Genomic DNA, 27,611 nt, shown 5'->3' with positions numbered 1-27,611 from the left:
TCTCCTTCGGGAGCCTGGCACTCTACTGGGCATGTATGGGCATTAGACGACACACGTGTGAGCGTCCATTGCTGGAGAAGGATCCTATGGATTCCTCTCCTGGTAAACTCTGCAGAATGTAGCCTTAACATCATATGAAGATGGCATTAGCTGCGCATTCCCGAGCTTGGTCAATGTGCCATTTAAGCAGCCCACTTATTAACCTATGGGGACTGTTTCTATGGTCAAAAATGAGGGAACGTAGCAGATATCTCCAAAATATGCCGCAGCCTATCGTACATACAGTACAGGGGATCCTTAATATTTCAGGGAATATCCCCCTAATATTCTTTAAAAAAATATACCCATAGTCTTCTGAAAATAGCCAGAAATGCTAATAATAATTATAATGTTAATAACCAAGTGTAGTAACTGTATTAATATAATATGGTGTCACATGGGTTAAACAAGGTTGGGACCATGGGTGGAATTCTAGTCAGGACACTATCTATCTTGTATGTTCTCCCAGGGTGTGATCCAGTTTGCTCCCACACTCCAACACTGGAAGAGTAATTGTTTGTTGGACTAAACTAAACCAGTTTGTGTGATTGTTTGGTGGGGATAAAGCTTATTAACTCCTCTGGGGGAAGCGACTGATATGAATGATTTAATATTCTACGTACAGTGCAGCAGCATAATATGCAGTCACTATATAAATGAAGTTAATTAAATAAAATGCATTTTAAAACAGTCACAGATGTATCTGAAAAAGATCCAAAACCTTGGGCTAATCTTATTTTCCATTATCACAAAGATTTGGAATAGATTCCGCTCCTAGGTAATCTCTCGCAGGAATGAAATATGTGTAAAAAAACCTTTCCCTCCTATTGTGAGGAAAATGGCAGAGGATAACATCTGTGCTTAATGGTTATCTATCAATACAAGGAGTATCTTTTTAGGAAGGTTGGCAAGTATTTAATACATGTGGTGAAATATGAATGCATAAATATGTAGTTGTGTCAGTTTATTCAGATATTTTCCACCACTAAGGGGGATATTTATCAAAGAGTGGCGAGAGATAAAGTAGAGAAAGATGAAGTACTAACCACTCAGCTTCGAACTATCATTTTACATGTTGTGCTTTAAAAATGTCAGTTAGGAACTAATTGTCTGGTACTTTATCTCTCTTTGGGGTCTAGTTACTAAGCCTTGGATTGGCTGGAGATAAAGTGGATGGAGATAAAGTACCAGCCAATCAGCTCCTAACTGTCATTTTTCAAACAATACAGCCTGTGACATGACAGTTAGGAGCTGATTGGCTGCTATTTTATCTCCAGCCACTTTATCTCCATCCAAGGATTAGTAAATAGACCACTTTATCTCTCTCCAAGCTTTGGTAAACCTTCCCCTAAATACAGTATCTTTTTAAAGATAAGCTCATCCAGGCAGAAAGAATCTGGATGAGCCCATCTTTTAATTTGTAGAAACTATCAAAGTCAAAAACAAATAAGAAAATCTGAACACCATATTTACCCTTTTAAATCCCTCATGCATGAATGTGTCACCACCAGGCACCTCTGAACGAAGGATCTGCAGACCTTGTCGAATCAATTCTCTATGAAGGACACACCCAGATTGAGTATTACACAGGAATAATATTACATCACTCATATATTAAGTCATCAAAATATATCCAAGCACCTTTCATTAAAAATTATATACTTGCAACGTAAAACACATTATTCCCAAGGTGTGACATTTTCAATAAATGGTGGAATATTGACCTAATTACTTTAGAAAGGAAGCTGCTACTTTAAATGTTTTTATGCATGTACAATGCAAGTCAGGTTGTCCTATTAAGAAAAATATGCTACACGAGGTAAGGGTTCTAGACTCAATGGGCAAATCTGTACTCTGCATGTAGTCAGCGAGCGGAACCTGAGCATAGCGTGGAACACAACCCAATTCCTGCTGCTCTCTTCTGTGTTGAAGGGATGTTGCAAATTTACTATTGGGACTTGCAAGTGGGACCACACATGTAATTTATTTATTTATTTATTAACAGTTTCTTATATAGCGCAGCAAATTCCGTTGCGCTTTACAATTTGAAATAACAATAACAAACTGGGTGATAACAGTCATAGAGGTATGTAATATGAATGAGCTCTTGGGGGACTTGGTTAAGAAGAGGAGGAGGCCTCTAAAATAAGGGAGGAGGTAGCCTGTATATTATCCAGCACTAGGTAGGGTCATATGGCTGTCAGACACATGTTCATCTTTTGCTTTCCAGGGCAGCCACATAGAGGAAATTCCGCACTGCCCACCCATTGTTACTGGACCAGGGACCCTATTCAGCAGCAGAGGCAGTTTTGCTAATTCAGCACAGAGCAAGGCCGCTGAGTATGCAAATGGCCACCAGTGATGCAATCACAATTCAATTGAGATCGCATCGCTGGCCCCGCAAAACAAGGATATCTCCCTGCCTGCGCAGCCTAGCTGCAAAGGCAGGCACACCACCGCCATGTTTTGCTTTGCAGCAGCAGCATGTGACGTCAAGCAGCCTCCCCAAAAATGGCCCAGACTCGCCTCCATTTTCACTGCACGGACCCTGCAATTCCGAATTGCTACCCCTGACCACCCCGGGAACGTCTCTGCCTGTCAATACGGCAGAGCCATTCACATCACTGAGATGCGAGCGCATCTCCCGGGCTGCACACGCGCAGAGCGGCCTGATGCGTTCGCATCTCAGTAGTGAATGCTACTGAATAAGGCCCTAGGTCACAGGGCATAGCAAGGTTAGGTTTCCATTATTCTGTTGTACGCTTATTACAAAAGAACAACAAAAGGAAATAAAAGATAGAAAAATGACAGTAACAGATAAAAAAATATAATTAATAAACAACAACAAAGGGAATTTAAAAAAATTGGTACAGTATTTTAGGTACTGTATGGTGAAATGTTTGCGAGGTGTAAGTGCAAACTGTTATGTCACTGGCTATATAGCGGAACGGGAGAGGGCCTTGCAGAGGAATTGCGTCTGGTACATATTTTGGGAGAAATCTATGGGAACTGGTGTTAACAGTAGTGCTGAATTGTTCTCTTTTATCCCCTTGAGGTAAATTTACTAAGATGGGAGTTCTATTTAAGATGGGATGTTGCCCATTGCAACCAATCAGATTCTACTTCTCATTTAACTAGCACCTTCTAGAAGATAATACCTGGAATCTGATTGGTTGGTATGGGCAACATCCCATCTTAAATAGAACTCCCATCTTAGTAAATTTCCCCCCTTGTGTGGTTTCCACTGTGACAGAGGGGCAGATTTATCAAACCTTCTAAAGAGGACAAATAGAGCAGTTTCAGTTAGCAACCAACTTCACCACTTGTCCGCTTTATAAAATTTGATACATCTCACCCTGAATGTCAGGTGGACAAGTGTGGTTTAAGGCCTGGGCACCCTATCCATCTCCATATGGGTTGCACTATTTATTGACTGGTATGCCTCTCCCATTGGTTAAATTGTTAATAAAGGATGTTGTATTTCATTTGTAAAATCTGTTAACAAGAGTAAGGAATGATTTGGAGATGGAGGCGTGTGAAGCTTGCCCATTTCATAAAAGTTAAACAATATTGTGCTTATTCCTTTATACAAGGTATTGCAAGGTTTTTATTATTAGTAATCGGGTTACATACGTTATACCGGCAGACGGGATGATGGCTGTCAATATCCCAACAGCGACATCCCGCCCACCAGAGTGCCAGCAGCAGGGCGAGCGCTAACATTCCACTTGCGGGCTCGCTGCGCTCACCGTGCTGTGGGCTCGGTGGCTTGCTGCGCTCGCCAGTGGATATTTCACCACTTTATGGGTGTCATGGACGCCCATGAGTGGGAATAGCCCTGGTGAGCTGGGATTCCGGTTGTCGGCATTGTCGGCTGCCAGGATCTCGAGAGCGGTATCCTGAGCGTTGGGATCCTGACAGCCGGCATTTTAACTGCATCCCTATAGGCCACAGGGGGAGATATAGCAAAGCTTGGAGAGAGATTAAGTGGAGAGGGATAAAGTATCAGCCAGTCAGCATCTAAAACAGTTGCCTGTGTTAAAAAAAATTGTACTTTATCTCTCTCCAAGCTTGGGGGTGGGGGGTTGAGGGGGTCGGGGGTGAAAACATAGTGCCTAGGTAGGCAAGTAGAAGAAACACAGCTAAATATGTAAAACAAGGATAGAATGTGAGGGTAATACATGTACATTAACAGAAAAGCACCAACATTTCCACTGGTGATCCTGTTTACTGATAACACCAACCCACCATTCGTATCATGCTTAGAGAAAATCAATATATAAATATAATCCTTATTGTTTAAATAGATACATGGGAGTTCATTCCGAACTGATCGCTCGCTGCAGTTTCTCGCAGCGCAGCGACAGGGTCAGAACTACGCATGCGCCGGTGCACTGCATGCCAGCAGTCGTTACCTAGCGATCGCCTATGAGGCAGAGGCGATCGCTGGGCGTGAGGGGGCTGGACAGCGGCGTTAAGCAGTTGTTTAGGGGGAGCGGTCCGGCCAACGCAGGCGTGGCCGGACGGGCTGCAGCGTCTGCGTGACGTCACAAGCAGCCGCTGCGGGCCGGGGAGCGACGAGTAGCTCCCGGCCAGCACGCTAAAGCTGCGCTGGTCGGGAGTTACTCTTGAAGTGCAAAGGCATCGCCGCTGTGCGATACCTTTGCACTTCTGCCGGGGAAGGGGGGGGAGCCCTGCCATGCGGGGCGGACTAGCATTGTGCTGGGCGTCCCCCCGCATGTCAGTGTGAATGATCGTAGCTATGCTAAATTTAGAACAGCTACGATCAACTCGGAATGAACCCCAAAGTATCTAGTGTGTACGTATGCATAAGTAAAAAACACACCCTAGGTATGCTACAGATGTATCCTCATTCATTTAGCCTTAATTTGTCACGCACTGCCAGATGCCTGGTGTGAGTGAGCCAGCAATTCCCGGGCAGCTCTGCTAATGTCTGCAATTTTTTTGTAGAATATGCATCTTAGTGGCATCGCTATGCTGACTCTGCTGATTGATGTGATATGCGGCATGTCTGTATACTGTGTGTGACTATGGCTGCATCTGCATACGAAATGCTACGTTACAGTGATTGCCAGGAGAACACTGTAATGTAGCGTTTCATATGCAGATAGAGCTGCAGTCACACACAGACTATAGGCATGCTGCATATCATTTTAATTAGAAGAAGCTGTTTGTGTGTCTTACTCGCATAGTGAACACACAAAAAGACGCCCAGTATTAGTAAACGCGCTCACAACTAGGCACTACTAGAAGGAATTTTTAACATGACTGCAGCTACAATGTAGGAGGACACATCTGTACAAAACAAAATACAGCAACAATAACAGATGTGATAGGGTTAGCCATAGGAAGTGCCATACCTTTTTTCTGTCAGCTTCATGATGGTTGTTCCCCGAGAGGAGAAGACGATAAATGACATCCTCAGCATAGGGCTGTCTCACAGCATGGACAGAAAAAAAGAAGACAAATACAGACAGCAGATGAATAAGGAAGTAACATTCTGATCTTCACTAGTATACACTAAATAGACCATAACGTCTATAAGACAATAAATTGCCTTTATTTATTTATTAACAGTTTCTTATATAGCGCATCATATTCTGTTGCGCTTTACAATCGGAAACAATGATAAACAAATCTGGGTAATAATAGACAGTCATAGAGGTAGTAAGGCCTTGTTCGCAAGCTTACAATCTATAGGCCTTTGAATTTTGGATGACTCTCTCTAAAAGCCTTTGAAAGATTGTTTTGTCCTATGCCTCGCTGGCATGTACCCTTCGGCCCCCTTGCTCCCCCTGAGTGCCCTTGTTTGTATCTAATTTACTGTTAGGCATTGCCCATTATACTGCATAAACAATTATCTAGATAAATATCTAAAGTTCATGTTTATTTTATTAGTTTTACAGTACGAGTATTCGTGTGCTTGTATAATCCAGTTTATATAGATATGCTTGCATTTATAGACTCATTTCTTAATATATTTATATGGTCTTATAATATGCCTATTTATATTATATTTATCTTAATATACAGTATATTTTTATTATTTATAAAAATAGGTATTTTAAAAAGTATAACCCCGTCCCCCCCATAAAACATAAGACATAATCCCTTAAGCACTCACTGTATATATATATATATATATATATATATGCAAATAAACCCGCATATATATATATATATATAATCCGACCAACAGCGGCACTCACTGGGGAACTTGAAGTAGTGTTAAGAAAGGGAGACAGACTCCTGTAGCTGATTAACGTTTCAGTTGTATTTCACAACTTTTGTGGTTCTGACGAAAGTTGTGAAATACAACTGAAACGTTAATCAGCTACAGGAGTCTGTCTCCCTTTCTTACCACTACTTCAAGTTCCCCAGTGAGTGCCGCCGTTGGTCGGATTATATTTCACATGTTGTGTTGGAAGGCACCGGGGCATTGCGACAGGAGGTATTGATTGCCGGGCACAAGAGTTGTATATATATATATATATATATATATATATATATATATATATAAAATAATTCACCGGGTCCCGATGGAATTCACCCAAGGGTTCTAATGGAGCTTCACTCTGAACTTGCAAGACCGCTATTTTTGATCTTTAAAGATTCAGTTATACAGTATCAGGTATGGTTCCCAAAGACTGGCGTATAAGCGAAGTAGTGCCAATATTCAAAAAGGGAAGTAAAGCTGAACCGGGTAATTATAGACCAGTTAGTCTTAAATCTATAGTGGGGAAAGTATTGGAAGGTATTCTAAGGGATAGTATTCAGAAGTTCCTTGAAGTCAATAAGGTCATTAAAAGGAATCAACATGGGTTTATGAAGGACAGATCATGTCAAACCAACTTACTTGGCTTTTATGAAACAGTAAGTGCGAACCTTGATCAGGGTAAGGAGGTGGATGACATTTTTTTAGACTTTGCCAAAGCTTTCGACACTGTACCACATATGCGACTTATCTATAAGCTACAAGAAATAGGGCTAGGGAGCACAATATGCACTTGGGTCAAAAATTGGTTAGATAATAGGGAGCGACGCGTTGTGGTTAATGGATCATTTTCAAATTGGACTGAAGTGCTAAGTGGTGTGCCACAAGGGTCTGTACTAGGACCACTTTTGTTCAACATTTTCATTAACGACCTATCAGAAGAGTTAGAGAGTATGATGTCAATTTTTGCAGAAGATACCAAATTGTGTAAAGTTATAAATACGGAGGGGGAGCATGGGCAGCCAAATGGAGAATGCGCTTCAATACAGACAAGTGTAAGGTAATGCACTGTGGTAGCAAGAACAAAAATTACACCTATATACTAAATGTGGTAACATTAGGGGATTCTGTACTGGAAAAGGACTTAGGTGTTCACATAGATAGCAAACTAAGCAGCACCCAAAGTAGGATTGCAGCAAAGAAGGCTAATAAGATATTAGCATGCATAAAACGTGGAATTGATGCAAGGGACGAGAGTATTAAACTCCCATTATATAAATCACTAGTGAGGCCACATCTTGAATACTATGTGCAATTTTGGGCACCATACTACAAAAAGAATATTCTGGAGCTAGAAAAGGTTCAGAGGCGGGCGACCAAACTAATCAAGGGCATGGAGATGCTGGAATACGAGGAAAGGCTTGCAAGGCTAGGCATGTTTACACTAGAAAAGAGGAGACTAAGAGGGGACATGATCAACATCTACAAATATATATGGGGACAATACACAGAGCTTGCACAGGACTTGTTTTTGGTAAGATCAGCACAGAGGACACGTGGACACTCACTTAGGTTAGAGGAGATTCCACACAATGCGGCGTAAAGGTTTTTTCACAGTAAGGACAATACGTGTTTGGAATTCCCTGCCTGAGGGAGTTGTAATGGCGGACTCAGTCAACACCTTTAAGAATGGGTTAGATAAATTCCAAATGGATAAGGATATCCAGGGTTATGGTGCGCAGTCGCGCACTACAGTTACTATGAAAAGGGAATAAAACACAACGGCTGACATCAGCATCAGACAAAATTTAGACCAAAATAATCCTGCATAGGAGACCACAAATAGGTTGAACTTGATGGACAAATTGTCTTTTTTCAACCTTAGATACTATGTTACTATGTTACTATGGGGTACATTTACTAAGCAGTGATAAGAGCAGAGAAGTGAGCCAGTGGAGAAGTTACCCATGGCAACCAATCAGCACTGAAGTAACATCTATAATTTGCATACTATAAAATGATAAAGAGCTGCTGATTGGTTGATGGGGACATTTCTCCACTGGCTCACTTCTCGTTTCTTATCACTGCTTAGTAAATGTACCCCTAAGTTACTAAAGGGGTTATGCCCTCCTTTCAGTATTTAACAAACAGTGGTAAACGAAGATTACCTCTGTTTGGCACTGTATCACTTATGCATCTATAGATGGTCAGAGTGATACAGTTCCCATTGCCAGCAATGGGGACCCAGAGCTGCCTTTCCCGCTCCAGAAAAGCCTTCCAGGCACTGCCGGGTCCCCGCGGTTGAGTCATACACATGCACAGACTGTCCATCGCGCATGCGTATGACTCAGCAGCTCATCATTGGCAGCATTAGGCTGCCACCTGCAGAGCGGAGGATGCTGCTGGGGAGGGATACATCGCTGGACCGTGCCAGAGAGGTAAGTAATGCTGAATTCCACCGGTATATTCGTTAGTATAACTTCAATACTAAATGAAATATGCCGCCGACTGTTTGTTAAATGGGGTCCATAAATTGTTATAGAAAAAAGCAGACCAACATCCACTAAGTTAGAAGTACAATGTAATTTCATCTTCCTTTCTTCCTTCCTTCCCAACCACACCCCCTTCTTTCCTATCTTCCTTCTCTCCCTCTTTCAGAAGCATGCCGGAACATAAGAAGGGACATGTCAGGGACAGTCAATATTCACTGACACATTTTAAAAAAGAGTCACAGGTGTAACTAATTATTTCACTTGTGATTCTTTGAGGAGACCTGGAAATCATGAACTGTTTGATATCCTGAGGAGCGAGTTTGAGAACCTGTGTGTTAAGGTGTGTGAGATTTTTTTCTTACGATTTTGACTATATAGTCAAGATCGTAAGGAAAGTTAGTGCAGATCGCAAGGTGAAAGTCACCTTGCGATCCCGATGCGCAGTCCCGCGAGGTCGGTATCGCAAGCCTAGATAGACTGGGCAGGCAAGTACATTTTTACTATCTCGTAGAAAAGATAGTCAAAATTTACACTTAGCCAAAATTGGACAAAGCCAGTATCACAAGCACAGTCATTATATGCTTGCGATACCGACATAGTCCCTATCGCACAGTGAGAATCGGGGTTAGCCCAAAGCTCATCGTGTGTATGAACCTTTTGGAGCATCAACTTTGAAACATTGTCCTTGTGATAACATTTATAAAATAACAAATATCATGTAAATAAATATAAGGTTCATACAGTCACATTGCATAGGCATGCCAATTTACAGTATATTAAAAATGTCATACGTACCTTGTGAATTTCTCAGTAAGACTCTCCACAAAATAGTAAATCTCATGCCAGTGGTTCTTCACACTGCCAGATCTATGAAAAATTATAATAATTACATTCAGTTAAAACAAAACTAAAATAATAAATTGCTTTTTATATATATATATATATATATATATACACACACACAATCACACACACAGAATCAAGTCCTCAGATGTGTCAGTAAAGTCTGAGCAATAACATGAGCAGACTCAGCTCAAGACTCACTTTTAGCACTGTTTAGTCACATCGCAGCCCCTCCATGGCTGCAAACATGGCAACATAATGTCCGAGGCCAATGTAGCTGCATACATACAGAAAAAGTGGGCACTATATAAATTTATACTTTGCTGTTAAGAAACTTATGGGCAAGAAAAGGCGAGCATTTAAAAAATACAAATCTGACGGGGAAGCAGAGTAATTTCAGCACTATAAGGAATGTAACAAAATATGCAAAAAGGAAATAAGAGCAGCTAAAGTAGAAACTGAAAAACTAGTAGCAAAGGAAAGCAAAGCGAATCTCAAAAAATTATTTAAACACATTAATAGCAAGAGATTAAAGAAGGAGAGTATAGGCCCTTTAAAAAAGACAAGTTGGGAGTCTTAAACAAAAATGATAATGACATAGCGGACACACTAAATTAGTTTTTTTCAACAGTATTTACTAGAGGGGACCCAATTCAGGGACTAACATATAATCTCAATAATGAGAATATCCCACTGATAGGTACTTATTTAAGCGAGGAAGTAGTCTGTGACCGATTAAAACATTTAAAGATTAATAAGTCACCAGGTCCCAATGGTATTCACCCAAGGGTTCTAATAAAGCTTCATTCTGTACTTGCAAAACCGTTATTTTTGATCTTTAAGGAATCAGTAATATCAGGTATGGTTCCCAAAGACTGGCATATAGCGGAAGTAGTGCCTATATTCAAAAAGGGAAGTAAAGCTGAACCAGGTAATTATAGACCAGTTAGTCTTACATCTATAGTGGGGAAAGTATTGGAAGGTATTCTAAGAGAAAGTATTCAGAAGTTCCTTGAAGTCAATAAGGTCATTAAAAGGAATCAACACGGGTTTATGAAGGACAAATCCTGTCAAACCAACTTACTTGGCTTTTATGAAACAGTAAGCGCAAACCTAGATCAGGTTAAAAAAGAGGTGTATGTAATCTTTTTAGATTTTTCCAAAGCGTTCGATACTGTACCACACATGAGACTTATCTACAAGCTACAAGAATCAGGGCTAGGAAGCACAATATGCACTTGGGTCAAAAACTGGTTAGATAATAGGGAGCAGCGCGTTGTGGTTAATGGATCTTTTTCAACTTGGACTGAAGTGCTAAGTGGTGTGCCGCAAGGCTCAGTATTAGGACCGCTATTGTTCAATATTTTCATTAACGACCTAACAGAAGGTCTATAGAGCATGGTGTCAATTTTTGCAGATGATACCAAATTGTGTAAAGTTATAAATGCGGAGGGGGATGCTGAGTCGCTTCAGAATGACTTAGTTAAATTAGAAGCTTGGGCAGCGAAATGGAGAATGCGCTTCAATACAGACAAGTGTAAGGTAATGCACTGTGATAACAAGAACAAAAATAACACCTACCTACTAAATGGGGTAAAATTAGGGGATTCTGTACTGGAAAAGGACTTAGGTGTCCTCACAGATAGCAAACTAAGCAGTAGTACCCAAAGTAGGACTGCAGCAAAGAAGGCTAATAAGATATTAGCATGCATAAAACGGGAAATTGATGCTAGGGACGAGAGTATTATACTCCTATTATATAAATCACTTGTGAGGCCACACCTTGAATACTGTGTACAATTCTGGGCACCTTACTACAAAAAGGATATCCTGGAGCTAGAAAAGGTTCAAAGGCAGGCGATCAAACTAATTAAGGGTATGGAGATGCTGGAATATGAGGAAAGGCTTGCAAGACTAGGCATGTTTACACTGGAAAAGAGGAGATTAAGAGGGGACATGATCAACATTTACAAATATATAAGGGGACAATATACAGATCTTGCGCAGGACCTGTTTTTGGTTAGATCAACACAGAGAACTCGTGGACACTCGCTCAGGTTAGAGGAGAGGAGATTCCACATAATACGGCGTAAAGGCTTTTTTACGGTAAGGACGATACGTGTTTGGAATTCCCTGCCTGAGGGAGTTGTAATGGCCAACTCAGTCATCACCTTTAAGAATGGGTTAGATAAATTCCTAATGGATAAGGATATCCAGGGTTACGGGGCATAGTCACTTACTATTGTTATTATAAAAAAGAGGGGTTAATCGGAACGGCAGTCAGCAACTTCAGTCAAAATTTTATACAAAATAATCGTGCATAGGAGACCACAAATAGGTTGAACCCGATGGACAATTGTCTTTTTTTCAACCTTAGATACTATGTTACAATCTGTTTAGAGATATTAAAAGTATTAATTTTCTTGCAGCCCACAAATGGGGGATCTGGAGGTCCACCAATAATATATATGCAAATAGAGAGAGAGAAAATATTGTGGGCGCACTAAAAAATACTTTAACAGCAGCTGCTGGTTTTGTAAAACACAATTTATTCACAATATATTTGATAATTTAAAAATACAACTTTCAAGCCTCACACACCGTAAGAACAACTATAATAAAAATATAGACACGTGTCTTGTAACTGGAGACTTGCTAATATAGCATAAATTGCTGGTTATTCACGCTATAATAGGCAGAATAATTAATAGGAGGCAGACCCGTGACCTTAATGATACACAGACTAAAATGTAATCATTTGTTTCAAAATTTCATTTATTTTTTTACAGTTTTAATTTACAATTGCCAACTTCCTCCTCCGATCATGTGACCCAATTTGGCCAATCAGAATCTTAGGGAAGGATCGTTGCCAGGCAACAAAGTAGTATTCCACATATCTATTGCTCATAACCTCTACTCCTTTAAATATGGAGTTTCTAATCAACTTTTTATATACATTTTCTCCAAGAGTAAGACTTCATCATATATAACCTTAATAACAGTCTTTTCGACTGTGGACACCTGACCGATCACATGACCGGCTGTCATCCCATTCAGCGGCGGTCTTACTGGATTGTCCTGATCATGTGATCCGTCACCTGACCGTCTGTTGCTAGGTGCCATGACGCCGATTGCCGAAAATACTTCAGTTATCATAATAGCCCAACACATCAATCTTAAATTTGAGTTCCTTTGTATAAGTTCCTTTAATGGATGGTTGCTAGGCAGCATCGCACATGATATCAATAATACCAGCTTATCTGTTCCGGACACATGATCAATCACATGACCGCGCCATCATCATGTTTCGGCGACGGCATTCTTGAATTATCTCGATCATGTGATCTGTCACCTGACCCTCGGTTACCAGGCATCATGGCTCAGATTGCTGGAAACACTTCAGTTCCTATAAGCACCTGACCATTGATCCAATCACCTGTCCGGATTTCTTAATAGCTCATTGCTAGGCAACATAACGCCTACCATCAACAGCATTACTATAATCACGTGATCGGACCATCTGACCGCCAGCTATCAGGTCATATAGTGCCAATCATCACAAAGAAAATACACAAGTATCTGGAGTAAAGCACATACAGTAAGTTACAGATATAAAAAAAATATATATACTTAAAATTACACATTCATGCCAGCGATCTTCAACTGGTCTTGTCACATATTTGGATTTAGATTTAAACAATCTCATTGCTTGTTAAATTCAGCCTCAAACTCATAAATGTTTACCCATGATGCATCACTGGTTGGTTACTCTAGCTTCATTTAAACTAATCCAATTTATATATCAGACAATATATTTACATGAGGAATATGTCACTCTGCATCATATATTAATTTTAACAATATAATCCTTATTACAGATATAACAGATGAATGAGCTCTGAATCAGGCAGTCGGAACACCTATATAACATTATTGAGTTCCACAGCCTCATTCAGTCCATCCGGGAAAATTGAATTCATGCACAGCATCCAAAAAAACCTCTTGTCTTAAAAAGATCCCCTCCTCTGATGGTATTTGGAACACCCGAAGGTCGGAGGGGTCATTGTTATGATGTTCAAAAAAATGCTTTGAGTTATACTTTGTTAATTATATTCCGCCGATGTTTAAAATTACAGCTACAGGATAGAACATAAATCACATATGAAGAATTACAATTAATGAAGGATTTAATCTCCATTGATTTTTGATTGGTCACATTTTCTACCGTAAGAATCTTATTCGGCACATGTTTGCACATGGGGCATCTTGTGCCCCCACATTTATAAAAGCCTTTCAATTTAGTTGTACCTTCTCTCTTCTCTGTTTTTAGATGGCTTGGTGCTAAAAAATTCTTCAGCGATTTGTTTCTACAAAAAATAAATTGGGGTTTCTCTGGAAGGCTTTCCAATAGGAGGCGATCCTGTTTCAATATATTATAATTCTTTTGTACAATATTTTTGATTTGTGGTGTATGACTATTATGGTGTATGACTATTAAAAGTCGAAATAAAAGCGAGATCTGTATCCCTATTTCCTGCAAAGTATGTCTCTCCGTTTGGGATACTTCGAGGTAGGCTTTATTGAGTAACGCTTCCGGATAACCCTGTTGCTTAAAAGAGGATATTATGGACTTGGCTTGTTCCTCAAATCCCTGAAGGCTTGAACAGTTTCTTCTCAATCGAAGTAACTGTCCCCTGGAAATGCTCTTTTTCCAAGGCAAATAATGTGCACTCTGGAAATGTAAGTAGTTATTAGCATTAACCTCCTTCATATAGTTGGAGGTAATAATTTGATCCCCATCAATCTCCAGGGTCAAATCCAGGAAGGAAATGCGGCTCGTATGGTAAGTGTGAGTGAATGTGAGATTATAAGGATTGGAATTAATGTGTTCAACAAATCTAGATACCGAAAGTGAATCCGCATCCCAAATTAAAAATAAATCATCTATATACCGGCCATAGAGGACCAGGTGTGCAGCTCTGAGTGCATGGAACCTTCTCTTCCAGGGACATTTGTTCCAATACCACCTTTTCAGATTTGGCTAGTGAAGCATACTGTACTTACCGACTTTATGTTTCTCATCTACGGGAGAAGCCTAGAGTAAGACTGGTCCTAGATCCGACAATTAGCAACCATCAATATTCAGATTCAATGGAAGCACTTTCTCCATCGAATAGTAGGTGTGGCCGGAGAGACCTCCCAGCCACATGTGTAATGGCAGTCTCGGCACTGAAGGGGTTAAGCCTCACCTGCCAGGCGCCATTTGGACAATGGTCACTAGGTGCCATTTTAAAAAGGAACACTTGGCTCTAGGCACCATGCACTATACATAACTAAATGTATGTTTAATTATGTGTCTTAAAATGTTATATCGCTGCACTGTGCGTAATTTGAGAATTATAAACTGCGCGGTTATAGAACTGCATGGACAGGGCACTTATGAGAAATGTACAGTATGAGTTATTTTGATTCTAAAGGGCTTTGATGATTGTTCTTCAGCACCTTGTATATAGCAAGTCATATGGTAATTGTACTAGCTCCAGAGTTGCTATGTACAAGTAAGTGTCAATTAGCCGGCCTTTGGTGGCCAAACATTTTCTTTGAAATACAAACGAAGGTTTGGAAAGAAGACTGGTTGTGTTTCCAGTCTTTCCTGTTGTAAGCCCAAAAATTGGGTTTGTATGGAGATGTGAATGAGACAGGAACATGTTAATCAGATTGTGTTTTTTGAATGCAAACTTGTGGGTTTCATTTAACAACAGTTTGATCTAACATTTCCTAGGCTGCATTATGTAGGGGGCAGATTTATGTTTACATTACAAGAACTTTGTCTGTGTGTGACAGGAAAAGAATGAGAAACATTTGTTTGGGGAATCAAATACAAACCGTATATTGAAGCTATGTGATAAATGTATCAATGGCGAAGTGTAAACTCCCAGGTGGTAAGGAATGGCGTTTAGTTGACACCAAACGTTGTATGTGGCAGGAAGGAGGAAATTGCTTCATGCACTTATATCCTTTTAAAATGTAATTTATTTATATTTTGTAAGTTATCCTGATTGGATGGAAAGGACTCAGGTGGAAACTACTCCCTGAGATGTATTATGGTATAACTGTATAAAAAGAGGAGGCCTGTGAGCTTCAGAGGTGTATTATACCAACTACTTTCTGCTGTAACATCTTGCTGTATGCTGTTTCCCCTAGCAATAGGGAAGAGTTCTCTTTAGAACTATTGCAAATAAATATAAGTTGCCTCAAGAAGACCGCTTCATCTTGTGACCTGCAGGGCTAGGCGAACCCTAGCTCCGTTTTCCGGCTGTCCAGGGTGTAACCAGCATCCCCAAGCTGCGCCTTCCGTCAGCTACCGGCAGAGGCCTAGTCAAGCAACTAGTGGGGATTCGTCAGCACCGCACAGGTGTGGTACGGCGGCATGTTGACGCATACAGAGCAAAACCGTGGTTCCACGCCACATCAGGTTAGGAGTTTGGTGGTGGCAGCGTAAACCTGCCCACTGCACAGTGGGTGGAGTCAGTAACAGGCGGTTATTGACGGTAAGCGGGAATCCCCTATGTGGCCAGGTCTCATATGACCTAAACATCCATTCTGTGTACTGGGGATGGGACGCGAAATCGGTGAGGGCTTTCGTACGGGACAATACGGTCACAGTAGGTTTGCGATAGTTGTCAGTCATTCGATGTTGCTTCCGATGCTTATTCGATGGCTGACTGCTTAATTCAGATGTGGACATCTCAAAGTCATGCTTGCAAGTAGTGCTGACACAACCACTGGCTCCCATTAGCACTGTGCAAACCCTGAAAAACCTTAGCAAAGTATTTTGTTGTTGTTACTTTTGAATTACGTTTTTGAATCACGGCTCCCTGGAGCAGTGATTTTCAACCTTTTTTTACTTGCGGAACACCGAACAATATTTTAAAATTGCCAAGGCACACCATCAGTTCCCCACAGAAAAAAACAAAAAACACACATTGGCCCTCATAGTAAAAAAAATTCCACACATACATTGGCCTACACAGAAAAAACAATCACATTGCTCCCCACATAAATCCTATTGCTCCCTATATAAATCCTATTGCTCCCCACATGAATTATTCCCATTTTTCCCCCCATAAATCTTTATTCTCCCCACATAAATCCTATTGTTTCCCAAAGGAGAAGAAAATATTAGCCCCTACCGGTCAGCTGTCCTCCTCCCTGTTCCACAGTGGCGGGGATTGTTCATAGTGGAGTGCTGCGAATACTGAGCAGCGGGCGGTCGGGCAGGTGTGGATGTGGGTGGGCAAGGAAAACTGTATGCAGGCAGGAACTGGAAGATGTGTATATAGGCGGGTGGGCTGGCTGGATGGTGAGACGCGGCGGCCGTGACCTATGATATCACACCGCCGCGTCTTCAAGGCATACGTCACGGCCGGAGCATGACTGATCCTCTAAGAAGAGCCCGGGCCAACAGTTCACTCTGAAGGTGCAGGAATCTGCTCTGGCTCCGCGGCACACCTTGCAACTGGTAGCGGCACACTACTGTGCCACGGCACACTGGTTGAAAAAGCCTGCCCTAGAGTATCAGAATTTTTTTCACGGCACCCCTAGGCCAAAAGTTTCTTATTGAGAAATTTAGAAATAAATATTAAATTAAGTAAATTGGGTTTATATGTCTTCCTTAGGTCCAGCTGTGTGGTGAGGGACAACATTTGCTTCTGATTGTCCACATATTTTATGATTGGTAGCCACAAGCACTGATTTTGCCTATTACATTGACCATAAATAATTTGAATTGGTCCTGGACCACCAATCCAAGGCACTCCTGCAAATATTCTGAGGCACCCCAGGATGCCACGGCCCATAGTTTGAGAACCACTGCTCTAGCTGTTCAATGTCATATTTACACTTGCACCGGTCTCTACTCTAGTCAGTCCTCAATGCTGCTGAGGGCTCATTCCTCTTCAAATGACTATATCTGCCTCCCCTCTCTTATAAGCACTGGCTCCCTTTCCCCTTCAGAACACAATTCAGCCTTCTTGCACTAACTTACAAAGCCCTTACCCATTCCTCTTCCATTACATCTCTGATCTCATCTCCATCACACTCCCACCTGCCCACTTCGCTTCACGAATGAATGCTGCCAAATGATTACTTCCTCCCACTTCCGCCTCCAAGATTAAGCCTGTGCTGCTTCCTATCCTATGTATGGAAGTATCTTCCCATCAAACGATCTACCTCTCTACAATACTGCAAATGGGCTCTCAAGTCCTACTGCTAGGTAGAGAAAATCTTTATTGTAAGGTAACAAATGTTGGGACACTGTGCAGAACCTCTTGTACACCCATATCAATAAATGATCATACACTGGGAGGGGTTTAAATAGCATTATCTGGCTAATAAATACATGTCACTTTTCAGATGTTCTCCAAAAAGCTAAATAATGGGTTAAACGATATGGGAGAGGTATGCGGTGGTGTTGTATGTATGGGAGAGGGGGTTTAGAAATAGAGATGACAGCTAAAGGTGTTTACAGTATTCCAGCTTCTTACAAACTTGTATAAAAATAAAAAAAAATTCTATGCAGACATGTTTCTGTATCTCGAAAAATGTGGAAAGATTTGAAGTTGCTGAAACACACTTGCCATTTTTCACCCATTAATAAAATGTGCTAAATTCAGCATTTTGACTACTTTTTAAGAACCTCCAGTACTTTTCTTATGGCCACTAAAAGCCTTCTGTATGGTCTTGCTATCTCATTTAACCTTTTTTTGGATGGTTTCCCACTTTTTTAAACATTTCTCCCAGGTCACATATATGGAAGTCATGCAACCTTGCAGTGACTACCGTAAATTGGCATTTCTAATTAAATTTAGCATTTCTAATTTTTCTGGAGCGCGCATTCATGCAATATATTTATATATACATATTGGTCGACATGCACTAGGTCGACACCTGATAAAGGTTGACATGGATTGAAGGTCAACATGAAAAAGGCCGACACAGAAAAAGCTTGACATGTGCTTTTTTAAATTTTTTTGGGTGTAGTTTATGCAGAAACATTGTCGGGAACATTGGTGTTTCTATAATGTGTGCAATGTGTACGGTGCACACGGGCCCCTGGGTCCAGGAGGGGCCCACACCGCACACATTGCACCCATTTAAATACTTACCTAACCGGAGTCCAGCGGCGGGCGCAGCATCTGCGGCGGAAATCACCGCCAAATGCCCGCCGCGCATGTGCGGTAGCCAAATTGGTCTCCGGATCATGGCGGGCGCCATGTTTCCGGAGACCTGCGCAGTAGACTCCGGGACATTGCCGGAGTCTACAGCGCCGTTCAGAGGAGGGGGCCCACCCGGAGGTGCACACAGGCCCCCTCCTCTGTAGAAACGCCCCTGGTCGGGAACCCCACTTAGTGCTCGCCATGCTTCTGGCAAGATGCCTTGCTCCACTACCGCATCGCTCGGCACAGGTAAGGGTGTGTACACACGGTGAGATGTTTTCTTTCAATTTTGACTATATAGTCAAAATCGCAAGTAAAGTTAGTGCAGATCGCAAGGTGAAAGTCACCTTGCAATCCCGATTCGATCCCGATGCGCGATACCGCCAGGTCGGCATCGCAAGAAAAGATAGACTGTGCAGGCAAGTCAATCCTTGCTAAATCGGTGTACTATCTAGTTCATCTCACATGTCAATGACATCTCACATAAGCCAAAATCTCACATAAGCCAAAATCGTAAGCACACATAGTCTATATCTCAAGAAAAGTTAGTCAAAATCTGTACTATCTGGGCTCCGGGGAGTTCAAGGGAAATCGCAAGTGAAAATCGGGCATAGCAAAGATCTCACCGTGTGTACACCCCCTTACTATTTCCAATAGTAGTCCACGTGGAAGTATTAAAAAGGTAAAAAATTAAAAACAAAAGTGAAAAACTCATGTCGACCTTTGTCAAAATCGACCTTGGATCCATCTTGACCAATAGTGGTCGACCTAACGACAGTCGACCTAACAACCACATATCCTGTTTTGGTATATGGAGACTGCATTACCAAACATTAAATAAGTTAAGCCAGGAGAAATATCATATTTTTTTTCATTAACACACTGACAAATTGTGCAGCAAGATGGGAAGGCAAGTCTCCGGGGTTTATGGCTGATCACTTAACTAGACCCCACAGAAAGGATTTTAGATCTACTGTAGACCACCTTCTGCACTTGAAAAAATATATCCAGGCAGCCTCTATTGATGCAATTATTTTAAAAGGGTCAGGGTTTATTGCTGCGAGGGATCCAGAATCAAATAGAGTGGTTTTGAGAATAATTCAATATGGGTAACATTAGTATAATAGTAATTAGTAATGAGAAAAAATAAGAATTTACTTACCGATAATTCTATTTCTCATAGTCCGTAGTGGATGCTGGGAACTCCGTAAGGACCATGGGGAATAGCGGCTCCGCAGGAGACTGGGCACAAAAGTAAAAGCTTTAGGACTACCTGGTGTGCACTGGCTCCTCCCCCTATGACCCTCCTCCAAGCCTCAGTTAGGATACTGTGCCCGGACGAGCGTACACAATAAGGAAGGATTTTGAATCCCGGGTAAGACTCATACCAGCCACACCAATCACACCGTACAACCTGTGATCTGAACCCAGTTAACAGCATGATAACAGAGGAGCCTCTGAAAAGATGGCTCACAACAATAATAACCCGATTTTTGTAACAATAACTATGTACAAGTATTGCAGACAATCCGCACTTGGGATGGGCGCCCAGCATCCACTACGGACTATGAGAAATAGAATTATCGGTAAGTAAATTCTTATTTTCTCTGACGTCCTAGTGGATGCTGGGAACTCCGTAAGGACCATGGGGATTATACCAAAGCTCCCAAACGGGCGGGAGAGTGCGGATGACTCTGCAGCACCGAATGAGAGAACTCCAGGTCCTCCTCAGCCAGGGTATCAAATTTGTAGAATTTAGCAAACGTGTTTGCCCCTGACCAAGTAGCTGCTCGGCAAAGTTGTAAAGCCGAGACCCCTCGGGCAGCCGCCCAAGATGAGCCCACTTTCCTTGTGGAATGGGCTTTTACAGATTTTGGCTGTGGCAGGCCTGCCACAGAATGAGCAAGCTGAATTGTACTACAAATCCAACGAGCAATAGTCTGCTTAGAAGCAGGAGCACCCAGCTTGTTGGGTGCATACAGGATAAACAGCGAGTCAGATTTTCTGACTCCAGCCGTCCTGGAAACATATATTTTCAGGGCCCTGACTACGTCCAGCAACTTGGAGTCCTCCAAGTCCCTAGTAGCCGCAGGTACCACAATAGGCTGGTTCAAGTGAAATGCTGAAACCACCTTAGGGAGAAATTGAGGACGAGTCCTCAATTCTGCCCTGTCCGTATGAAAAATTAGGTAAGGGCTTTTATAGGATAAAGCCGCCAATTCTGAGACACGCCTGGCTGAAGCCAGGGCTAACAGCATTACCACCTTCCATGTGAGATATTTTAAGTCCACAGTGGAAAGTGGTTCAAACCAATGTGATTTTAGGAACCCCAAAACTACATTGAGATCCCAAGGTGCCACTGGAGGCACAAAAGGAGGTTGTATATGCAGTACCCCCTTGACAAACGTCTGAACTTCAGGAACTGAAGCCAGTTCTTTCTGGAAGAAAATCGACAGGGCCGAAATTTGAACCTTAATGGACCCTAATTTTAGGCCCATAGACAGTCCTGTTTGCAGGAAATGCAGGAAACGACCCAGTTGAAATTCCTCTGTAGGGGCCTTCCTGGCCTCGCACCACGCAACATATTTACGCCAAATACGGTGATAATGTTGCACTGTTACATCCTTCCTGGCTTTGATCAGGGTAGGGATGACTTCATCCGGAATGCCTTTTTCCTTCAGGATCCGGCGTTCAACCGCCATGCCGTCAAACGCAGCCGCGGTAAGTCTTGGAACAGACAGGGTCCCTGCTGGAGCAGGTCCTTTCTTAGAGGTAGAGGCCACGGGTCCTCTGTGAGCATCTCTTGAAGTTCCGGGTACCAAGTCCTTCTTGGCCAATCCAGAGCCACGAGTATAGTCTTTACTCCTCTGTTTTCTTATGATCAACAGTACCTTGGGTATGAGAGGCAGAGGAGGGAACACATACACTGACTAGTACACACATGGTGTTACCAGAGCGTCCACAGCTATTGCCTGAGGGTCCCTCGACCTGGCGCAATACCTGTCTAGTTTTTTGTTGAGGCGGGACGCCATCATGTCCACCTTTGGTTTTTCCCAACGGTTCACAATCATGTGGAAGACTTCTGGGTGAAGTCCCCACTCCCCCGGGTGGAGGTCGTGCCTGCTGAGGAAGTCTGCTTCCCAGTTGTCCACTCCCGGAATGAACACTGCTGACAGTGCTATCACATGATTTTCTGCCCAGCGAAGAATCCTTGCAACTTCTGTCATTGCCCTCCTGCTTCTTGTGCCGCCCTGTCTGTTTACGTGGGCGACTGCCGTGATGTTGTCCGACTGGATCAGCACCGGCTGACCTTGAAGCAGAGGTCTTGCTAGGCTCAGAGCATTGTAGATGGCTCTTAGCTCCAGAATATTTATGTGAAGTGATGTCTCCAGGCTTGACCACAAGCCCTGGAAATTTTTTCCCTGTGTGACTGCTCCCCAGCCTCTCAGGCTGGCATCCGTGGTCACCAGGACCCAGTCCTGAATGCCGAATCTGCGGCCCTCTAGAAGATGAGTACTCTGCAACCACCACAGGAGAGACACTCTTGTCCTTGGAGACAAGGTTATCCGTTGATGCATCTGAAGATGCGACACGGACCATTTGTCTAGCAGATCCCACTGGAAGGTTCTTGCGTGGAATCTGCCGAATGGGATTGCTTCGTAAGAAGCCACCATTTTCCCCAGAACCCTTGTGCATTGATGCACTGAGACTTGGCCTGGTTTTAGGAGCTTTCTGACTAGTTCGGATAACTCCCTGGCTTTCTCCTCCGGGAGAGAGAAACACCTTTTTCTGGACTGTGTCCAGGATCATCCCTAGGAATAGAAGTCGTGTCGTCGGGATCAGCTGCGATTTTGGAATATTGAGAATCCAACCGTGCTGGCGCAGCACTATCCGAGATAGTGCTACCCCGACTTCCAACTGTTCCCTGGATCTTGCCCTTATCAGGAGATCGTCCAAGTAAGGGATAACTAAAACTCCCTTCCTCCGAAGGAGTATCATCATTTCGGCCATTACCTTGGTAAAGACCCGGGGTGCCGTGGACAATCCAAACGGCAGCGTCTGAAACTGATAGTGACAGTTCTGTACCACAAACCTGAGGTACCCTTGGTGAGAAGGGTAAATTGGGACGTGTAGGTAAGCATCTTTGATGTCCAGAGACACCATATAGTCCCCTTCTTCTAGGTTTGCAATCACTGCTCTGAGTGACTCCATCTTGAATTTGAACCTTTGTATGTAAGTGTTCAAGGATTTCAGGTTTAAAATTGGTCTCACCGAGCCGTCCGGCTTCGGTACCACAAATAGTGTGGAATAGTACCCCTTTCCCTGTTGTAGGAGGGGTACCTTGATTATCACCTGCTGGGAATACAGCTTGTGAATTGCTTCCAATACTGCCTCCCTGTCTGAGGGAGACGTCGGTAAAGCAGACTTTAGAAAACGGCGAGGGGGAGACGTCTCGAATTCCAATTTGTACCCCTGAGATACCACCTGAAGGATCCAGGGGTCCACTTGCGAGTGGGCCCACTGCGCACTGAACTTCTTGAGACGGGCCCCCACCGTGCCTGAGTCCGCTTGTAAAGCCCCAGCATCATGCTGAGGACTTTGCGGAGGCGGGAGAGGGCTTTTGTTCCTGGGAACTGGCTGTTTGTTGCAGCCTTTTTCCTCTCCCTCTGCCACGGGGCAGAAATGAGGCGCCTTTTGCCCGCTTGCCCTTATGGGGCCGAAAGGACTGCGCCTGATAATATGGCGTCTTCTTAGGTTGAGAAGCTACCTGGGGTAAAAATGTGGATTTTCCAGCAGTTGCCGTGGCTACCAGGTCTGATAGACCTACCCCAAATAACTCCTCCCCCTTATAAGGCAATACTTCCATGTGCCTTTTAGAATCCGGATCACCTGACCACTGCTGCGTCCATAAACCTCTTCTTGCAGAAATGGACAGCACGCTAACTCTTGATGCCAGTCGGCAAATATCCCTCTGTGCATCACGCATATATAGAAATGCATCCTTCAAATGCTCTATAGTCAATAATATACTGTCCCTATCAAGGGTATCAATATTTTCAGTCAGGGAATCCGACCACGCCAGGCCCGCACTGCACATCCAGGCTGAGGCTATTGCTGGTCGCAGTATAACACTCGTGTGAGAGTATATACATTTTAGGATATTCTCCAGCTTTCTATCGGCAGGTTCCTTTAGGGCGGCCGTATCAGGAGAGGGTAGTGCTACCTGTTTTGACAAGCGTGTGAGCGCTTTATCCACCCTAGGGGGTGTTTCCCAACGTGCCCTATCCTCTGGCGGGAAAGGGTACGATGCCAATAACCTTTTAGGAATTATCAGTTTTTTATCGGGGGAAACCCACGCCTCATCACACACTTCATTTAATTCCTCGGATACAGGAAAAACTACAGGCAGTTTTTTCTCACCAAACATAATACCCTTCTTAGTGGTACTTGTATTATCAGATATATGCAATACATTTTTCATTGCTTCAATCATGTAACGTGTGGCCCTAGTGGAAGTCACGTTTGTCTCCTCATCATCGACACTGGAGTCAGTATCCGTGTCTGTGTCTGCCATTTGAGGTAACGGGCGTTTTAAAGCCCCTGATGGCGTTTGAGACCCCTGGACAGGCACAAGCTGATTAGCCGGCTGTCTCATGTCGTCAACTGTCTGTCGTAAGGAGCTGACACTGTCACGCAATTCCTTCCACAAGCTCATCCACTCAGGTGTCGACCCCCTAGGGGGTGACAACTGTATAATAGGCAATTGCTCTGCTTCCATCTCATTTTCCTCCTCAAACATGTCGACACAATCGTACCGACACACCGCACACACACAGGGAATGCTCTGATAGAGGACAGGACCCCACTAGCCCTTTGGGGAGACAGAGGGAGAGTATGCCAGCACACACCAGGGCGCTATATATATACAGGAATACCACTATCAAGTGTGTTTTTCCTTTATAGCTGCTGTTAATATAAAACTGCGCCAAATTAGTGCCCCCCCTCTCTTTTTTACCCTTTTCTGTAGTGCAGGACTGCAGGGGAGAGTCAGGGAGACGTCCTTCCAGCGGAGCTGTGATGGAAAATGGCGCCCGTGTGCTGAGGAGATAGGCTCCGCCCCCTTCTCGGCGGCCTTTTCTCCCGCTTTTTTGGTAATTCTGGCAGGGGTTAAAATACACCCATATAGCCCTGGGGGTTATATGTGGTGTATTTATGCCAGCCAAGGTGTTTTACATTGCTGCTCAGGGCGCCCCCCCCTAGCGCCCTGCACCCTCAGTGACCGGAGTGTGAAGTGTGCCTGAGTAACAATGGCGCACAGCTGCAGTGCTGTGCGCTACCTTGTTGAAGACTGATGTCTTCTGCCGCCGATTTTTCCGGACCTTTTCTTGCTTCTGGCTCTGTAAGGGGGCCGGCGGCGCGGCTCCGGGACCGAGCTCCGAGGCTGGGCCTGTGTTCGGTCCCTCTGGAGCTAATGGTGTCCAGTAGCCTAAGAAGCCCAATCCACTCTGCACGCAGGTGAGTTCGCTTCTTCTCCCCTTAGTCCCTCGATGCAGTGAGCCTGTTGCCAGCAGGTCTCACTGAAAATAAAAAACCTAAAACTAAACTTTTCACTAAGAAGCTCAGGAGAGCCCCTAGTGTGCACCCTTCTCGGCCGGGCACAAAAATCTAACTGAGGCTTGGAGGAGGGTCATAGGGGGAGGAGCCAGTGCACACCAGGTAGTCCTAAAGCTTTTACTTTTGTGCCCAGTCTCCTGCGGAGCCGCTATTCCCCATGGTCCTTACGGAGTTCCCAGCATCCACTAGGACGTCAGAGAAATAAAGGGTACTCTGCTCTAGTACACAAAATCCACTACAAAATCGCCAATATTACAAAACCAATAAAAAACAATATAACAACCAATATAACAAAACTGATCAGGTAACTACAAAGGCTGCAGTACATCAGTAACCAAAGGCTTTTTGATATTTATTCATGCAGAAAAGTTACACCATACAGGCCCTACACACTGGCAAATTACTGAAAGATATGAACGATTTTGTTCATTAGTGAACGAGATATCGTTTATATCTTTCAGTGTGTAGCCACCAACGATGAACGATGCGCGGCCCTGCACTCGTTCATCGTTGGTGCAGGCTCGTTTATGCCTGCAAGCCAATATGGACAATATCGTCCATATTGGCATGCAGGGCTATGGGCCGGGGTGACGGGGAGTGAAGAAACTTCCATCACCCCCTCCCACCCGCCACCGGGTCTCCTGTCGGCCGTATCGGCAGTCGGGCACCTCAGCCAATGTGTAGGGCCCATTAGTCTGGCCCTGTTGGTTACTGCACTACAATATAAAAAGGAGTCGTTTTATGACCATTTTGCTTTCTTTGTGGGTTTTATTTATTATTACTCCAACTGTCCCTCTGTGCCAATAAGCAAGATTCTTTATTTGTAATTGTTACAGTGCTAACAAAAAATTCCTTACCTCCTTAATCTATCAAAAATGACCATTAAGGCAGCTGAGCGATACACAACTGCCCGGTGACACTGGGTGGAGAGGCGAGAGAGTTACATTACAGCTTCGCTGGGCCAGTCTCATATGTGTGAGTTACAATTTGCAATTCTACTTAGTAAAAAAAAAAAAAATGAAGAAAAAAAATTCCCTACAATTTAAAGATTGATAAAATTTGTTTCAAAAATTGTTTCAATATTTATGCACTGAAACAAATATTTCCTTGGAATATTAAACCATTTTCTAAAAATGGTTTTGTTCTCATAGGGGTATATTCAATAAGAGTTGGAATGGATCCAACAACCCCTATTCAACAGAGAGGCCAAATCCGACTGTCGGATTTGGCCAGTGTCCGTGCGGATGTCAGCAGTTCCCCGTGTGTGAGAACACAGCGAGATGCTGGACCCGCACATTACCAGTGCCACGCTGCATGGAGAGAGGAGCCTGGCCGAGGGACGGTCGTCAAGGTACCTCTCATCCCCGCTTCCTATAGCCCGCTGTACCACGCCTCACCTCAATCCGACTTTTTTTAACCTGTCGGATTTGGCCTCGTTTCCGACATAAGCAAGTGTATTGGCGGCTATTCTGCTGATCCACGTGTTTTCAGACAAGTCGGGAATTTACGACTTGTCGGAAAAGAACTGCACTTTTTGGATAAGTCGAAACCCCTTTCCGACCGAAATCTGTAGAAAGCTGCCGTCTTTCCGACAAGATGACAGCTTCCAACAACTATTGAATACACCCAATAGCCTTCCTCATGCCTTTCCTTAACCAGCAAAGGCAGGGATCATCCTGATGGCACCAGTGTTATTGGAAGTTATCCCTTTGATGTAAAAGGCAAAGCAATGGCAATAATCCTAACCAAACTGCAATGGGTAGGGATCATTAGATCGACCACACTAAGGTCGACAGTCATTATGTCGACATGGTCACTAGGGTGATATGGTCATTATGTCAATATGGACAAGGTCGACATGGAAAAAGGTCAACATGAGTTTTTTTTACTCTTTTTGGTGTAGATTTCTTTGTAAAGTGACGGGGAACCCCAATTAGTGCACCGTGTCCTCTCGTATGGCTCGCCATGCTTCGGGCTAGGTGCTTCGCTCCGCTACCGCTGCGCCCGGCATAGGTTACTATACCCAATCGTAGTCCACATGGATCGTAAAGTATGAAAAAGTTCAATTTTTTTTTTAAAAAGTGAAAAACGCATGTTGACCTTTTTCCATGTCGACCTAGTGACCATGGCGACCTAGTGACCATGTCGACCTACTGCATGTCGACCAAT

General features: G+C 43.3%; 1 protein-coding gene across 5 annotated transcripts in view; it reads right to left on the bottom strand.

Moving 5' to 3' along the window:
* The window catches only part of ANTXRL (ANTXR like), a 367,823-nt gene that overhangs the window by 212,785 nt on the left and 127,427 nt on the right, over positions 1-27,611 (bottom strand). For all 5 annotated transcript variants that reach the window (XM_063958514.1, XM_063958515.1, XM_063958516.1 and 2 more), the window contains 3 exons: positions 9,562-9,633; positions 5,421-5,492; positions 1,513-1,594 (listed from right to left, as the gene is read on the bottom strand). In XM_063958514.1, coding sequence (XP_063814584.1) covers positions 1,513-1,594; positions 5,421-5,492; positions 9,562-9,633 — 226 coding nt within the window. The remainder of the gene's footprint in view (positions 1-1,512; positions 1,595-5,420; positions 5,493-9,561; positions 9,634-27,611) is intronic.

This window comes from Pseudophryne corroboree, chromosome 3, assembly GCF_028390025.1.
Source record: "Pseudophryne corroboree isolate aPseCor3 chromosome 3, aPseCor3.hap2, whole genome shotgun sequence".
NCBI lineage: Eukaryota > Metazoa > Chordata > Amphibia > Anura > Myobatrachidae > Pseudophryne > Pseudophryne corroboree.
The sequence above is the reverse complement of the archived record's forward strand: the minus strand, read 5'-3'. Positions and strand labels throughout refer to the sequence as shown.